Source organism: Rhincodon typus, chromosome 1 (genome assembly GCF_021869965.1).
Source record: "Rhincodon typus isolate 14 chromosome 1, sRhiTyp1.1, whole genome shotgun sequence".
In the NCBI taxonomy this organism is placed as follows: domain Eukaryota; kingdom Metazoa; phylum Chordata; class Chondrichthyes; order Orectolobiformes; family Rhincodontidae; genus Rhincodon; species Rhincodon typus.
In genome coordinates this window covers 65,303,645-65,323,033 of record NC_063332.1, presented here as the reverse complement: position 1 = coordinate 65,323,033, position 19,389 = coordinate 65,303,645, and the positions used below count along the sequence as shown (strand labels likewise).

At 39.2% G+C, this 19,389-nt stretch overlaps 1 protein-coding gene across 1 annotated transcript in view; it reads right to left on the bottom strand.

Moving 5' to 3' along the window:
* ipo11 (importin 11) overlaps positions 1-19,389 on the bottom strand; it is a 310,760-nt gene that overhangs the window by 234,248 nt on the left and 57,123 nt on the right. Inside the window, exon 6 of the mRNA XM_048597668.1 lies at positions 4,349-4,478. Coding sequence (XP_048453625.1) covers positions 4,349-4,478 — 130 coding nt within the window. The remainder of the gene's footprint in view (positions 1-4,348; positions 4,479-19,389) is intronic.

The window sequence follows — 19,389 nt, the reverse complement described above, 5'->3', positions numbered from 1 at the left end:
CTGCTGTAGAACATTCTCCTGAATACTGTTAAGCCTCACTTGGTTAGCATGCTGTAGGTCAAGCCTCAATAGTCCTGGAGTCATTAGAAAAGTTAAAGATTTTATACAAGCATGCAAACTGTGTAATGCACTTGATTTTCAGATCCAGATTGACAGAAAGCACTACTTAGTATTCTTGATCAGAATACGGCTTCTTAAATGTTTTCACTGATTTAAAGGAGGCACAGAGTTGCTAGTTCATACTTATAAATGGGCTCTGACTTCCTAATTGAAAGTCAAAGTTTTCATCAACCGAAGGAAGAATGAACTGGTTTTCTTCAAAGTGGATTGTGTTACAGAGAACAGATCCTGAACTAGTGAAGATCTGTAGCTTCTTCCCATTTTGTTTACGGCCCCAAGATGTTCAGCTATCTGAGAACCAAAGTTATTGGTAGGCAAAGCGCCGTTGTCACGGATAACTTCACTAGTCCACAGACTAATCAGATACCATTGCTGGCTGAATCGTCATTTGTACACACTGTTAACTCCAGCTCAGTTCCACCTTCTCCTACTTTGTTTTAACCAGCAGCTGAATAAAGAATGCTTGTAAGTGTCAGGCTACTTGCTTTCACAACCATGCAGTAATCCTTCAGCAATCCTTCATTTCTAAAACAGTTACTTTCTCATTTCAATACAGAAAAGAATATTTTCACACAGAATAATAAGAGGAGACAGCCTTTACAATGCAATCTAGGAATGCTTGCCTCTGGCTTTCCTTTACAGGAGCAGTTCCCAACCTTTTCAGTATCAAGGTACACTTCAATGAAACAAAAAATTCTACACGGGACACACTTTTTCAGCTGAATTGACTGCTCATAAATGTCACACTTACTTACTGTCTTACTAGAGACATAGTACATACAATGAGCTAAAGGAGAACCAAAAGCATTCATGTTTCAAATCCACTGGTAAAAATATGCTATCTTTGACTACAAGCATAGACACATTTTCAAAACCTGCTCAACTCAATAATTTCTAATTGTTAATGATGAACAATGCATCACAGCAAAATGCAAAGTAGGATAAACTGTAATTCACTGGGTGAGTGGGAAATCTGGGCCACTGGTATGTTCAGTGCCTTTTGATCCAGGAAAGAATTGACGAGAGGGCCACCTACTAGTCTTGCTCCATCGACAAGCTCTCCCACCTGTTGTTTTTCACGTACGCCAGTGCTGAAAATGCTAGATAGCAGGGGTAAGTGGTCGGAAATAGCAAGAGTCCAGCAACAGCATGGTCAGAGATTGTTGGATATTCATGTACCCCAGTGAGCCAAAACATGTAGATAGGCACCTCTCTAAATTTCAGCTTCATTGTATGGTCCATCTATGGCACTGCAAATTCCTCTTTTCCTTTTAAGTCAGCTTTTGAGATGAATCAGAAGACAGTGAGCTAAACATATCATGCATCCAGTGTGGTGCTCCATAAGAAGAATTCAGCTTCTTTCGCAGTGCTTTCAGATGTTTGAATGAGGCTGTGCATCTTGACAGCTAGGTCTGTTGCTGATGATGACTGTAGAAACACCTCAAGTGAACCTCCTACCAGTATCTTGTCAAACGTCCAGTTTTAACCTGAAACCTTGGAAGTTTACCTGAGATGGTCAGGATCATTTCCTTCTTTCCCTGCATTTTGGTATTCATTTCATTCAGCTGGCTGAAAATGTCTACAAGATATGCCTGCATAGCCCACCAGTAATCATCAGGTAGTAACTCTTTATAAGGTGGTTCATGAGCTGTTGAAAATTCTCAGTTCTCTCTGGAGCTCATGAATACAGGAGAGAACCTTCCACCATGATAACCATTGCATCGCAGGGTATGATTTCAATGGCCATGATTTTATATACTTCGTGATTTTCATGGCTTGCTCTAAGACTGCACTATCTCAGCTGCAATTTTTTGTCTACAAGAGCTGCACGGTGGAGGATGCAATGGGTAATCTGAATGTCAGGACTTTTCGCTTTCACCTTACTGACAAACCGTTTGATGTTCCCGGTCATGCAGACTTCCATCAGTCAGATTTTCCAACACATGACCCAACTAAGTTTGTTTTCCCTCAAATAGGAATCCATTACCTGAAATATTTCTTTTCCAGTTGCATGACTTGGTAGCTCCTTACAAAAGGAAATTAAAAATCTTTTAATTGGAATTCCCATCAACATACCAAACATTGGCCAGCAGCTGGTAATGCCCGTTTACATCAGTGGACTCATCAATCTTCAAAGCAAACTTCCCACTAGTAAATAATTTCTCTTGCAGCACTTCTTTGATATCAAATTACATGTTATCAATTTGCTGTTTAACTACTATCAGAGTGAAATTTTGTCAATTTTTTGGCAGCATCACCTCCGGACATCATGTGATTTTTTTAACATGCAAGCATGGTATGGGCCTCCTTTGATTTTACAACAAGCTCAACCACCAGGGTTTTGAATTTTATCCAATGTCCGCACATACTCCATCAGATACTGAGTCTACATGATGTTTTAATCTCTGAAGCTCTTTAATTACTGCATGTCAGAGTCATTTGCTTGCGTGCTTGCTTGCTAGAGTTGAATGCTTTGTGTGTAGGCAGTACTATTATTACTTGGTACCATTACAGTGGTTGGTAACTTCTCTCTGCAGCTGAGCCATTCAGGCAAGGGGCAAACAGCACCTCCTGTCCATGAAAATCTAAAGGCCAGACAGCTCTCATTGCACGGTCTCTCAACAGTTCTTGCTTTTTTTCCTCTTTGGGTTCAAATATTTCATTAATTGAATTGGCAGAGGAATCGCATCTTTTGACAAGAAACTTATCCATTTCTTCTTAGAATCTATTCTAAGACTTAGACCTGTGGCTTAAGTAACAAAAAATTCCAAAAATATTCACCTTAAAATCAGTACTACCAAGGAAACATTTTCAAGCAGGCAGGCCACTTCAAAGGCTGCTTCAATTGCCCGTCTCTCATCCACTGCTGCCCTTCTCGATTCTTCATTGAACCAAGGCTACAAAGTCAGTGGTCAGTATCAAATGAAACCCTCTGTCCAGTAAAATATTGGGTACTTAGTGCACCCTTATGTGATGCTGGAGAAATGAAACTTATTCATATACTGTTAACTGAAATCTCTTCTGCGATTTTATTTATTTGATTTTTTTTTCTTTGCTATTTGCTGCCTATAACTAACAAAGGAAAATATGGTCATTGTAATACATTCTGGATATTATTGTTCCTAAGTAGCAGTACAAACACGACATCCTAAAATATTAATTAATATCAAGCCTCTGAATCAAGCAAATTGCTAACTCTGTATGCAGTTTTACTCAACTAAGGGAGCAGCTGAAACATTCACCATGGACAAAAATGACAACTTTGTTCTAGTGTTCAACAGAGGGAAATGTTTTAGTTTGCCAAATATAACAAGGAAGTTTAACATAAGTTGGCTAATGTAATCAAAGAAACGACATATGAAGACAAGAAAAGTGAGCATGCCAAAGATGAGTTCTTGAAAAATTCATAACACATTATTTCAGGAGCCCAGAGCAGAACTTTTGGCTATTGCTAGACATTTAATTCTATCCTATCCGTCAGGGAATGGGGTCATGCAGAAACCATAAATGCCGAGAAAAATTACTTCTTTTGGTTTACTGCAACTATCACCCATAAACTTCTCTGGTTAATGAGAGCAGTGTATTATTCTCCAAATTCCAAAATCAAGTGCCAGCCTAGATCATGTTCTCAAGACTCCGGAATGGAGCGTGAATGCATGGGCTCGGATTCCCTCTCCATGTATGCGGTTTGATCAGATGAGTACGGTCAGCATTTTCTTTACTGAAACTAAAGTTCCAAATCAAATTAATCTCATATTAGCAAATGTTTGCTACTTTCCTGCAGAACCAAAATGACAAGAGTTAAACTTAAATAAACATGAAATTTCCATATACCATCTTGGAAATTGAAGACAGCTGGTTTTATCAGTTGGTAGCTGTGTTCAATAGCAGAGCAAGCTCAAGAGGCAAATGGTCTATTCTGGATTGCATAAGTTCTGTAAAGACTTCCATTCAGATAAACACTGTCATGCTGATGAATTTTTTTTTTTAAATGAATTTTCTCAGATGTTGCACAGTATCTGACTCACAGACTGAAAACACCCTATGTAATAACAAACAGCCAGTCAAAAGTTCACAACGACCTGTGCAGGTGCTGTACCTTGAAAAATTCGGCAAAATCAACTTTAAATTTAACAAATTGATGCAATTCAATTAAACTCAAACATTGTATGGCAGGTACAATCCAGCCAAAGATGTTTATTTCAGGATTGTTTATAACAAAAGATACCTTTCAAAGAAAGTGAAGTTCTTTCCAGTGAATTAATAGCAGCTGCATCCCCTGTATATATTTGCTGTAAAAAAGTGTCAGTATGATGATTCCATAGAGAGCAGGCAAAGTTGTAGATCCCTGATGCCAACTGCAATAAATAATAAAATTTTGTGTTAAAGTTTATTGCCATTGTTGCAGGATAACACAGTCGCACAAAGATGAAGAACACTAAAAGTTAGTGTACATATATCATACTACATTTTGTTGCAGCTTACATGGCAAGACACAGCTTCCAGCTCATATACAGATTTTGGTACCACTCTGGAAGAGATTATTTAATAGACCAAACCTTAATTAAGTTTATCATTAGCCCTAACAAATGAGTGCTTGAGGGATGTACCCCTCCCATGGTGAAAGGGTCTGCTGGTTGAGAATCCGCCTGTTCAGTTACATGAAGAAAATCACAACACTGACTAGACATCACCCTTGAATCAAAAGGCAGCCAACAATAGTGACATGGTGCACTCATACCAACAGTACTGCTAGGAGATAAGTGCCAGCTTTTTTGACCTGGAAATAATGAAAAAGCAGTGATACAATTCTAAGTCAGAATAATGGGTGACTTGCAGAGGAATATGTCATGGTAGTATTTCCACATATCTGGTGCCCTCGTTTTTCTAAGTGGTAGAGGTCACGGGTTTGGAAGGTACTGCCAAAGGAGATTTGGCAAGTTTTTGCTTGTAGATAGTACCTCTCAATTACCATCCCTGAGTTCATTCACCTCCGATGGTTCCAGATTTCATAACGCCACAATTCTAAAGGTCCACCTTTTGTTTGACTCACTTTAGGCCTCGCCACGGGACGTTTGCCGATGTTAAAGCTGTTCATAAATGCAGTTTGTTATTCTATTGGGACGTCACACTGCAGCTGCACAGAACATTGGCGAGACCACTTTTAGAACACTGCATTCAATTCTGGTCTCCCTGCTATAGAAAAGATATTCTTAAACTTAAAAGGGTGCAGAAAATATTTACGAAGATGTTGCCAGGCTTGGAGGGTTTGAACTATAGGGAGTGGCTGAATAAGCTGGGGCTCTTTTTTCCCTGGAGCATCGGAAGCTGAGAGGTGACCTTACAGAGGTTTATAAAATCATGGGGGGCATGGACAGGACGAAGAGCCAATGTCTTTTTCTCAGGGTAGGGGAGTCCAAAACTAGAGGGCATAGGCTTAAGACGAGGGGGCAACATTTAAAAGGAACTTAAGGGGCGGTGTGTGCATGGAACAAGCTGCTAGAGGAGGAAGTGGAGATGGGTACAATTACAAAGTTCAAAAGGCATCTGATGGCTACATGAAAAGTAAGGGTTTAGAGGGAAATGGGCCAAATAAATGCTGGTAAACTGGACTAGATTAATTTAGGATATCTGGTTGGCACGGGACAAGTTGGACCGAAGGCTCTGTTTCCGTGCTAGATAACTCTATGACTCTATCACTGTTTGCTTGTGATGATGGAAGTGAAAGTTTAGGGGATGCATTGGGTAGCAATCAAGTGCGTTGATTTGTCCAAGATGTCAATCTGGAGAGGTATTGGAGCCATATGAATGAATGAAAAAAAATACACATACCTGTTTTACAAAACTGCACAACATCTTTATGCAATAAAGATAAAATACTTGTTTACGGACGGCCAAAATGTTCAAACCCCCATATATCTAGCCATGGAAATTTCACATGCAATCAAAATATCTCCCTCCAACAGCTGCACAGTACCACTCCCTGTTCTACAACTGTCCATTCTTCATTTGCAGTTTTTTGTTGTGGGGGTGGTCTCCACTTCCTCATCAGCACTCTGTTGTTAAGACAACGGCAATCAGAACTCCTTCAGCGTCTAACTCAGCATAAGTCAACAGTGCTAACTTATTTAATTCAAGATCTGCTTTTTGTGCTTCAATTAATAATGTCATAGCAAACATTTCACCTGGATTATCTTCACCTGTCGGTATAGTTTCAGTTACTCTTTCATTTTGTTCATGATGTGACATGAACCCTTATTTGTAGATTTTGGTTAACCATCCTTCTGGTTACGACATACAAAAGAAAACTACCACGAACCTGTTTCTGTAACTGTTCTGCCTCTTGAGCATCCTTTCAGTATTCTGTAATTATAGGTGAGGCTACTCACGTTAGTCGAGCCAAATTATTGCCTAGAAATCTACTCCCTCAACAGGTAGGGTTTATACCACTCCAACAATTACTTCTCCTGATAACAAATCACATTCCGGTTGAACTTTATACAGAACCAGAATATATTCTTCACTGATCTATTTATTTATACTTTAGCTTCCATCAAACTCTCTAAAAAGAAAACCAATATTTTCTTCCAAAAAAGTGATTGTGTGGTCCTTTTATTTCTCAGTATTGTTATGGATTTAGCTGCCTCACCTGAAGAAAAAGGAGTCACTTTCCCTTCCAACAAAAATCCTGCATACCTCTCACCCGCCCATCACTTTACTTACGACAGAATTCACCTTAGCCTTTTTGTTATAGACGGGACTACAACCTGGTCCGTAGTGTTTTCCTTTTGAGTTCCTTTCTCCAATTCACGTTTACATCGCAACTTCCAACATTCTAAACACACATGGCCCAATTTATTGCAACAGAAACATTTAAGCTTCCAAATTTCACCTGCACCCTCAGCAATTTCCTTCTTAATCTGAGGAGTTCTTGGGGTATCCCTACTGTCCATTCTGTACATGGCTATCTGTCCTCCTTTCACTTTCTTACTTTTTATTCTTCTCAAACTTCCAGGTGTGACCAAAAAAAGGTTAATGGATCAGTTCATAATCATCAGCCATTATAGTTGCTTATCTTGTTGTTGCTACTCTTCAGTCTTGTGTATGAATTTTCATTACAGAAGGCAAGGAAGCTTTAAATTCTAAAAGAATAATTCCTCTTAGAACATTGTAAACTTTCTCAGCCTTAACACTCTTGCTCACCTATCAAAATTATTCTACTTAACTACCTCAAATTCAGTATAAGTTTGTTGAGGCTATTTCCTTAAATTCTGAAACCTCTGCGTGCAAACTTCCAGGACCAACTCACATGCATTTGGAATAGTTCTTTTTACCTCACTGTAACCAATACTCTGACAGGATTGCATAAATCTCTTGAGCTTTACCAGTTAATTTGCTTTGTATGGGTAAGGTCCAATTGGCTTTTGGCCATCTCATTTAGGTTACTATCTTCTCAAACAATATGGAAATACTTTTCAAATCATTCTCTTCAGAATTTGACAAAGCCTGAACTACTTAAATATCTTCTGACTTGTGGATGACTAGAACCTTCCTCTTCCAAGCCTACCAAAATGTCCGGTTTAGCTTGCCTAAACTGCATCACTTGTAATTTATATTCATTTTCTTTCTTTTGCCTCTCTAGTCCACTGTTTTAAGTTTTAATGTTCTTTTTCTCTCTTTTTCTGCTCTTTGGAATTGCATCTTCAATTTTCTCATTTTCATTTGCCTAAGTTGCAACTCAAGGTTCACTGATGCATCCAACATACTTCCTGGTCTCTATTTCCATTAAACTCAACTATGTTGTTATTAAATCCATCATGTCTGCCTTCTTAGCTTGCTCTAGTAACTTTATCTCCAGCCTACTGGCTAACTCTGCAAGTTTAGCTTTAGTTATACCCTGCAACCGTACCAGGGGAACTTCTGGTACTTCCAAAATATCTTTAACCATTTCCAGTGCCAGTTTAAATTGGTGTACAAACTTGGTGTCCGATTACCCATTCTAAGTACCAAAATTCAATTCCAGACCTATGTTGTCTACATTTAATGATCCCAGACAAGCCCCCAGTTATGTTTTGACATAGAGACAGACAGCCGAATCAAATCAGCTTCCCTACCTCCGTTTTCATAACATTGTAAAATTAAAATACTTAGTGGCCTTCAAAATTAACGCCCAATGGTTCATAGCTAAACTTTTTTAATAACCAATATCAGACTTTGAGAATAACTGATGAGACACCAGACTTATGGCAAAAGATTCAACAAATCACTAATAATACACTAGTTTTATCAGAACAAAGTTATAATGAAAGATATTCCAATTAATATCTATGATTTAAACTTAATCCTCTTTAATTCTTGCTCGTACTCACTCACAAAGACAAACAGACACAGTTAAGGGATAAATCAAAGGGGAAAAATAAATGAGATGTAACTGGCCAGTTCAATTAAGCAGATTCCATGATCCCTAACTTCGTAGGATTATACCTTGTTTTGGTTTCTAATGACACCAATGCATGCAAATATCATGCAGTAAACTCGGAGGAATATTCACTTAATTCTTATAACTGTTGCTTTGTTCTCCAAGCCTCCAATAAGTTGGTAATGAGAGGACAACCAGGAAGCAATAAAGCCCCAGTCCTGCAGCTTTTGCTGTCACAATCCTTCTGACTTCAAATAAAACAGTTCAACTCTCTTTGTTAGTCTGGACATCTCCCTAGGAGGTCCCAGTTAACATTCAACACCTGCCAACTGTTTGAGCATAAGGCCTCTTTAGAGTCAAAGCATCATTAGAGTATATTTTAGCGACAAGCTATCCATAATTAATTTTCAGGACTGACCTAACGAACAAAAAAAAAGTTTATTTATTCTCTTTTTTTATTAGCTGCTCACAGTGCAAAGTTTACATCACCTCTCAGCCCACCAAAAGTGATTTGGAAAAAATAACGAACTTTCATCAAGGGAGTCTCTCTTTAAGGATATGATTACTGTCTTATACTTTTGTCAAGGATGTTACTTGCCAATTGTTAGCCCTAGCCAAAATGTTGCCTAAATCTGGCTGCAAGCGTGATCGCTATCTGATAATTTGCAAACAAGTATCAAAAATCCTGAACTGAGCAGATGTCACCACTTCTTAGCTTATGTTAGAGGAAAATTACTTAAGTGTCCACACAATCGCACCAATACAAATCTTTTACTTTGTACCCATCTCAGTTGTTGATCACTTGCAAAGTGAAGTATTAGATTTGCAAATAATAGATGGTCAAACACAAACCCTAACAGGACGACATAAAGCTCACAGAAGTATTTTATTTTGCTTCATTTCTCAGTCAATGTTACGTTCAGTTCTAGACAACTGTAGCTTTTATTATGAAGTTTAAAATCAAAACTTCTAATGTCAAATCTAACCACGCGATTTCAGATGCCATCGTCGAGAAACAAAGACAGTCACCAGATAAGATTACATTCTTAATACATGCGTTCTACTAAATTATCCTGGAGGCACATCTTCTTGAATGCACTCTTCAGAGATTTCTTCCCTGTCTGAAGCTAAACTGATAATCCAACGTTGTGTGGATCATTTTACTACGCTTTTTAATGTTACATTGAACATAGAACAGCACAGCACAAGTACACACCCTTTGGCCCAAGTTGTTGTGCCAAACATGACACCAAGTTAAACTAATTCCTTCTGCCTGTCCCTGGTCCCTACCCCTCCATTCCTTGCATATTCATGTGCTTATCTAAAAGTCCCATAAAAGACCCTATCATATCTGCCTCCACCACTATCCCTGGCAGCACATTCCAGGCACCTACCACTCTCTGTGTAAAAAACTTGCCCCTCATCTTCTTTGACCTTTCCCTCTCTTTCCTTAAATGCATGTCCTCTAGTATTAGGCATTTCAAATCAGGGTTGACAGTCAGGATCTTTTTCCCAGTCTATGCATCCCATAATTTTATAGACTTTTGTCAAGTCTCCCCTCAGATTCTGCCACTCCAAAGAAAACAACAGTAGTCTGTCCAGCTTCTCCTTATAGCTCAAACTTCTAATCCATGCAGCATCCTGGTAAACCTCTCTGAGCCCTCTCCAAAGCTTCCCCATCCCTCCAATAGTGTGGTGGCCAGAAGTGAACGCAACACTCTTAAGTGAGGTCTAACCAAACTTTTATAAAGCTGCAATATCACATCCTAACTCTTGTACTCAATGCCCTGAACAATAAAGGCAAGCAGGTCATATGCCTTCTTTACCATCCTATCTACTTGTGTGATCACTTTCAGGGAGCTTTGGACAAGGACCTCAAGATCCCTCTGTACATCTATGCTGTTCAACTTCCTGTCATTAACTATATACATTTCCTTAACATTTGATCTCCCAAAGTGCAACACCTCACACTTGTCTGGAGTAAACTCCATCTGCCATATATCTCTGGATATACCTGCAACTGATCTATATCCTGGTGTATCTTTGACAATCTCCTATACTATCCACAACTCCCATGAACTTTGTGTCATCTACAAACTTACTAACCCACCCATCTACGTTTTCATCCAGGTCATTTATATAAATGATAAACAGCAGAGATCCCAACATGGATCCTTTCAGATCAACTCTAACCACAGACCCTTCAGACAGAAAAATACCCTTCCATCACTACCCTCTACCTTCGATGGGCAAGCCAATTCTGAATTCAAATGGCCAAGTCACCATGGATCCTATGCATCTTAATCTTCTCAATGAGCTTACCATGAGGGACCTTCTCAAAAGCTTTACTAAAATCCATGTAAACAATATCCACTGCTCTACCCTCACCGATCACTCTCGTCACTTCCTCAAAAAAAAAATCAATGAAACAGATTGGTGTTGAAGCCACTGTTTTTCATCATTTATATAAATGCTTTTGATGTGAACACAGGAGGTAAGATTAGTAAGTTTGCAGATGACACCAAAATTGGAGGTGTAGTGAACAGCGAAGAAGGTTACCTCAGAGTACAATGGGATCTTGATCAGATGGGCTAATGGGCCGAGGAGGGGCAGATGAAGTTTAATTTAGATAAATGTCAGGTGCTGCATTTTGGAAAGGCAAATCAGGGCAAGACTTATACACTTAATGGTAAGATCCTGGGGAGCACTGCTAAACAAAAAGATCTTGGAGTGCAAATTCATTGTTCCTTGAAAGTGGAGTCCTAGGTAGATAGGATAGTGAGGAAGACGTTTAGAATGCTTGCCTTTACTGGTCAGTGCTTTGAGTATAGGAGTTGGGAGGTCATGTTGCAACTGTACAGGACATTAGTTAGGCCACTTTTGGAATAGTGCATGCAATTCTAGTCTCCCTGCTATAGGAAGGAGGTTGTGAAACTTGAAAGGATTCAGAAAAGCTGGAGAGTTTGAGCTATAGGGAGAGGCTGAATAGGCTGAGTCTATTTTCCCTGGAGCATTGGAGGTGGAGGGGTGACCTCATAGAGGTTTATAAAATCATGAGGTGCACGGATAGGGTAAATAGACAAGGTCTTTTTCCCCGGGGTGGGAGAATCCTGAACTAGAGAGCATAGGTTTAAGGTGAGAGGGGAAAGATTTAAAAGGACCTAAGGGGCAACATTTTCATGCAGACGGTAGTGCGTGTACGGATTCAGCAGCCAGAGGAAGTGGTGGATGCTGGTACAATTACAACATTTAAAAGGCACCTGGATGCATATACGAATAGGAAGGATTTAGATACGAGCCAAATGCTGGCAAATGGGACTAGATTTATTTAGGATAGCTGGTTGGCATGGATGAGTTGGACTGAAGGGTCTGTTTCCATGATGTACAGCTCTATGACTAAGTTAATAAGACATGATCTGCCCTTCTCAAAGCCATGCTGACTGTCCCTAATCAGGCCATGCTTTACCAAATGTGCGTAAATGCTATCCTTTAGAATCCTCTCCAATAGCTGCCCAACCACCAACGTGAAACTCACCAGTCTATAATTTCGTGGATTATCCCTATCTCCCTTTTTGAAAAGATGAACAACATTAGCTACTCGCCAGTCCTCAGGGACCTCTCCAAGGGTTAGACAGAATACAAAGATCTTGGTCAAGGGCCTAGCAATCTCTCCTCTTATCACTCTCAATAACCTGGGGTAGATCCCATCAGGCCCTGGGGACTTAACCATATTAATGCTCTTCAAGAGACATAACACCACTTCTTTCTGGACCTCAAAATGCCTAGCATATTAGCATGCCCCATATGCTGATACTGAATTTCTTTATTTCTCATGGTACAACAAGTATACTGCAAATATATTACTAATATTTGATAGAACTTTCCAAAATATCATAGAATCATACAACGCAGGAGAGGTTCTTCAGCCTATCAAGCTTACACCAACAAAAACTACTCTTAATCTACACTAGTCCCACTTTTCAGCACTTGGCCTTAGTCTTGAATGTTATGAACATTTTAGTGCTCATCCAAGTACTTTTTAAAGATTGCGAGGTTTCCACCCCCTCAACTACCCTCCCAGGCAGTACATTCCAGATTCCAACCACACTCTGGGTAAAACACATGTTCCTCAACTCCTCTCTAAACCTCCTGCCTTTCATCTTGAAATTATGCCTTATTATAGACATTTAAACCAAAGGGAACAACTGCTTTCTATCCACTCACTCCCTGCCCCTCATAATGTAATACATCAAATCAGGAACACCCTCAGCCTTCCTGGCTCTAAAGAAAACAACTCAAGCTTATCCAGTCTCCCTTCATAGCTAAACTTCAATATCCTCGGCATCCTGGTGAATCTCCTCTGTATCCCCCCCTCTAGTGCAATCACATCTTTTCTACGATGCAATAACGAGAACTGCACACAGAGTAGTCCAGGTGTGGCCTAATCAAAATTTTATACAGCTCCAGCATAACCTCGCTGCTCTTACAATCTATGCCAAGACTCAAAGGCAAGTATCTCTTATTTCTTCCTAAGCTGTCCATACACCTGTCCTGCTGCTTTCAGGGACCTCTGAATAAGCATCCCAAGTTCCCTCTGAGCTTCCTAGCTCTGCATTCAATTTTCTACGTATTGTAGACATAAGAAGTGATAAATCTAGGCAGATGGAACAAAACAGTAAATTCAAGGTAAGTGTAACAGGAATTTGCTGATTAAATTAAAATAGGCCAAATAATGCTCTTTGGCTTCTAACACACCAGACAATAGAAACATGCACTAGAACATCATAACATTAACATTGCCTGCACTGGGATCTTTACAAAGCATAGACATTCTTTTACTAAGTTGCACAGGCAACATTTCCAAATGTGTTGTGGTTCATTGTTCTGAACCACAACAATTAAACTTATTTAAAGCAAAGCTGCATTGCATATCCTACTAAATTTCACTATTTAAATTATTTAACCTTTAAAGAAAAGTAAATTGCTTATTACTTCTTGTGCTTAAAAAAAATTAAATCTAGCTGAGATGTTGGAAAAACAAATTTAACATCTAGACTAGGTGATCAGTCAAAGATTTCACGAAATTTTCATATATGGTCTCTTCAGACAGGTTGGAGCCAGATTTTGTACAGGTTAACAGACCATAATACGATCATGCACACACATCAACAAATTTACCAAATTTACACTTTCTGCAGCTCTTTCGGTTTTTAACATCTACCAACTTAGAAGTGTGAAACTAGTCCTAACTTCACAAAAGATTCCAGGTTTACTGACATTTGAACATAAATCAAACTTTCTGTTCTTTCAACTGCTGGATGAATTTTGATTCCAACTCTCCTAAATATAATGCCCTTAAAATATATATCTTTCCAATCAACATAAGGCCAGATTGGCTGAAAATAAATTAACATGACAAAATGAAGATGAGAGTATTGCTGAAAAAAAGATACATTTTGTTGAAGCTTTTTGACTTGTACTCATCAGGGCAATGCGCAAGAATTCCGAATTAAGGGGAAACTAACATTTCTATAGTAGGACGGGTGAGCACTGATTGTTTGAAAAGTGAGCTTTGATTAGTAGTAATGTTGCCATAAAGAATGCACAAGTTACGATGTTTGACAGTTAAAGTTAAGACTAGGAAATAACAGCCAAGTCAAAAGTGAACTACTGCACGTCTTGAAATTTTAAATGAAGATAGCCACCAATTCAGGCAAACGTAAAATAGGTCAGAACATTCTTTAAAGTGGAGCAGGGGTGCTTCCTGCTGTACTTGCCAACATGTACTCTGCAACCAACATCTCCAGAAAAGAAACAAATTAGTTGGTCAATTATTGCACTGCTGCTTCTGGCATCTTTCACTAAATAAATTGGTTGCTGCTTGTACCTACAAGTAACTATGAAACAAATGCTTTGGGAATTCTCAAGCTCTGAAACATAGAATTTTTATTTATGTCGTATCCTTCAGTTGTAACACAAATCTCTCTACTCAGAACATAATGATATTCTTTATTCTCTGGGTGCAAGCAATTTATTGCATACCACTGCAGTTTCATTAAGTTTACAACAGACAGGGAAGCCCATTCATCTATTGTCATGACATTCAAGCAAAAGGATATTAAAAATATAAAATTCATATCTTTTCTGATAGCAAGTTATAAAGTGTACCTATCATGTTAGCCTGTGGAAAATGGAGTAATTGGAAAAAGAAATACATCACCTTCAAAGACACTTGGTGATTTTTTTTTTAAATTAAACTTTACTTACTGATTTCCAAACAGGACATATACCACAATTTACAAAGTGAAAAACAGAAAAGTTATGGAATGGCAAGTAATGTTTTCAAATATTGCTTTACTTGATCTTTTCCAGGAAAGAAATGTTTAAGTGGCAGAGAAGGTAGCGTAAGGAAATACCTTTGTTCTTTGTTTCTAACTATACACTGTATTGTTTCCTTTTACTATCAATTTCATCCTCCTGTTAATGAGTTGGCATTTCAATTACTTGTTCTTAAGTTATACACAATGTTGGCAAAATGGGATGTCTTGTCTATCCTCAGGTAGCCAGTTACTCAACCTGATCGAAATCTATCCATTTAGCACAGTGGTCATGCCACACAACACAATGGAGGGTATACTGAAGGTTAAAAAAAAAACGTCATCTCCACAAAGACTATGCAGTAGTCACTGCTACCAGCACTGTCACGGACAAATGCACCTGCACCAGGCAGAGTGCTGAGCACGAAGGGGAGGTGATGGCCTAGTGGTATTATCGCTGGACTGTTAATCTAGAGACCCAGATAAATTTCTGAGGAGTCAGGTTCGAATCCCACCACAGCAATTGGTGGAATTTGAATTCAATAAATATCTGGAATTAAGAATCTAATGATGATCATGAATTCATTGTCAATTGTCAGAAAAACCCATCTGGTTCACTAATGTCCTTTAGAGAAGGAAACTGCTATCCTTACATGGTCTGGCCTACATGTGACTCCAATCCCACAGCAATGTGGTTGATTCTGAACTGGGGATGGGCAATAAATGCTGCCTAGCCAGCAACGCCCTCATCCTGTGAATAAATTAAAAGAAAAGAGGTCCTCTTGTTGGTTCTCTCACATCTACTGCAGTGTAGCAGCTGTGCCCTTGGTGATGGACAGTGAAGACCCCCATCCAGACGACATTCTGGAACCTTGCCACTCTAAGGAAGTGACCCTAGAAATTGTGAAGACACTGGCCATAATATTTCAGTATTTCCTCAACCCTGTGGCGATGCCAGAAGACTGAAGAATTGCCAGTATTATTGAAAAAGCATTGTAAGGCTGTTACTGATAATTACAGACCAGTTATTTTGACTTTCACACACAGAACATAGAACAGTACAGCACAGGTACAGGCCCTTCAGCACACTACGACTGTGCTGACCATGATGCCATAAACTAATCTCATCTGCCTGCACATGGTCAATATTCCTCGGTTTCCTGCCTGTTCACGTGCGCATCTAAATACTGCTTAAACATTGGTATCATATCAGCTTCTGCAACTTCCCCTGCCTCAGCACATTCCAGGCATCTATCGCTCTGTGTAAATAAATTGCCTCGCACATTTCCTTGAAACTTTCCCTCTCTCACCTTACACCTAGAATAACAGAAGCATTGGGGAAAACATTTAAACCTAGATGTGAAAGTTAATTAGTCTTAGGAAATGCTTCTTCTTATCTCTAAAAAGCTACCTGGTATGCCCTGAAAGAAATAGATTGCTCACAACTTATTAGTTACAAAGTGCTAACAGTAGAAGTAGCTGTTTAACTTTACATTTTATAGCTAACTTTATAACAGAAATTAATCTTATATAGCAGTTAGTTAAAACCAACTGTCTTTTGTATTTCTTTTATTTACATAATTGGGACAGTGGAAAATATAAGAGGAGAAACTGTATTTGATAAAGATAGCAGATGGAATACAATGAACAACAGAAGTCAAGCAGTCCTTATAGATAAGCAAGTCTGGGACAGACCCGAAGGAGTATAAGTAGTAACTTTGAAATGTAAATTAATAGGATGCATAGAACAATCCCAAGGCCTGGAGATTATAATGTCTGTTAAACACCATGAGATCATGGGTACAAGGAGATGTCTATAGGAATGCCCATCATTGATTAGGTGTTTCACTGGATTGGGGAATGGAATAAGGGGTAAGGACACAGTGACCACGCTGTATGTGGTTGTTGTAATACAATGTATAAATATGCTGTATTTCACAGCAAAAATCAGACTGCGTCATTGATCTCTCTTCCGATCTGAGCTGCAGGTTAAGGGAACAATTGTGTTCTCAAGTTGAAGCCACAATTGGGGAAGATCCTTTCGCTCTCTCCCTGCACTAACTGGTTATTGCTTGAATAAAATTCTTCCACTTGCCTGAATCCTGCCTGCCTCCGGAGTTTTTGTCCCTGGCCAAGGGTGTACACTCCTACACATCTGCCCTGGGAAAAAGACTCCAACTGGAACTGCACACAATACAACAAATGCATAACAAAAGGTTTACACAGCTGCAAAGTGCCTTGCAAACTTTTATACTCAATGTCCCAACCGATGAAGGTGAGCATGCCGCATGCCTTCTTCTTTACTATCTTATTCATTTGTGTTGCCATGTTCAGGGAGCTCTGGACTTGCACCCCAAGATCCCTCTCTATATCAATGTTCCTAAGGGTCCTGCCATTTACAGTATTCTTTCTTCTTGTATTTTGGGAGGTCAAATGCATCACTTCACACTTGTCTCGATTAAACTCCATCTGCCATTTCTCTGCCTAACTTTCCAGCCGATCAATATCCTTTGACAACTTTCCTCACTATCCACAAGTCTATTAACTTTCATGGAGCAAATTACTGTACATGCTGGAATCTGTACTGAATACAAGACATGTTGGAAATTAACAGCGAGTCAGGCAGTATTCATAGAGAGGAAGCCAATGTTTCGAGTCTAAATGCCTCTTAAACATTGCTATTGTATCTGCTTCTACAACCTCCCCTGGCAGAACGTTCAGGCTTCTACCACTCTGTGTAAATAAGTTGCCTTGCACATTTCCTTGAAATTTTCCCTCTCACCTTACACCTAAAATTTAACAGAACTCTGACGAAGAGTCATCTCGACTCAAAATGTTAGCTTGCTCTCTCCACAGATTCTGCCTAACCTTTGTGATTTCCAACATTTTCTGTTTCTATTAATTTTCATGTTGTGTACAAACTTACCAATCAGACCACTTACTTTTTCATCCAAGTCAAATGATTATATATTACAAACAACACAGATCCCAGCACGGATCCTTACAGAACTCCACTGGTCACAGACCTCCAGTCAGAAAAATAACCTTCCACAATTACCCTCTGTCTTCTACGGCCAGGCCAATTTTGTATCCAACTTGCCAACTCTCTGTGGATCCCATGGTACTTAATCTTTTGGACCAGCCTACCCTGGGGAACCTTCTCAAATTCTTCACTAAAATCCATGTAGACAACATACACTGCCTTTCCCTCAAACATCTTTGTCACTTGCTCAAATAACTCAATTAAATTTGTGATACAAGACCACCTCTGCACAAAGCCATGCTGACTGTACCTAATAAATCCATTAATTTCCAAACGTGAGTTAATCCTGTTCCTAAGAATTGTCTCCAGTAATTTCCCTATCACTGATGTAAGACTACCATCCTATAACTTCCTGGATTATCCCTACTAACCTTCTTAAGCAAACTAACATTGGCTATTCTTCAGTCTTCTAGGACCACGCCTCTGGCTAAAGAGAATACAAAAATCTCTATCAAAGCCCCAGAAATTTCCTCACTTGTTTTCAGTATGCTAGAATAGATCTCATGAGTCTCATTATCTACCTTAATGTTTTTCAAATTACCCAACACCACCTCCTTCTTAATATTGACATGCTCCAGAATATCGACATACCCCTCTTTAATCTTACCATTATCCATGTCCTTCTCCTTGGTGAATACTGATGCAAAATACTCATTAAGGACCTCACTGACTTCCTGTACTCCACGCATAAATTTCCTTTGTCCTTGACTGGACCTACCCTTTCCCTATTGCTTCTGTTATACATATAATATGCTTGGGATTCTTCTTAATCCTTGCCAAGAACATTTCTTCGCCCCTTCTAGCCTCCAAATTCTTCAAGTCCTTTCCTGCTCCCTTTATATTCCTCAAAGGCCTTGCTGATTTCAGTATCCTAAACCTTACATATGCTTCCTTTGTAATTTTGACTAAACTTTCAATACTGCCTGTCATCCAAAGTTCTCGAATCTTGCCATCCTTATCTTTCATCTTCACAGAACATGCTGGTCCTGAGCTCTGATCATCTGGCCTTTAAAACACTCCCGCATTGTCAGAAATGGATTGGCCCTCAAACAACCACCCTCAATGTAATTTCTGTAGTTCCTGCCTAATACTGTTCGAATTAGCATCCCCCAATTTAGCATTTTCACCCAAGGACTATTCTTATCCTTATCCATAGCTACCTTAAGACTTATGGAATTATGACCACAGTTCCCAAAATAGTCGCCTTGTGAAACTTTGATCACCTGGTCAGGCCCATTCACCAATATAAAGTATAGTATGGCTCCTTCAAGACTGTTTCAAGAAATCCTCTTGAATGCAACCAGCAAATTCTGCCCCATGTAATCCCCTGGCACAAAGGGAGTCCCAGTCGATTTTGCGAAGTTAAAATCACCCACAACAACCCTGTTGTTTTTACATACAGTCAGAGTCACACAGCACAGAAACAGAACCTTCAATCCGACTCGTCCACACCAACCAAACATCCCAATCTGACCTAGTCTCATTTGCCA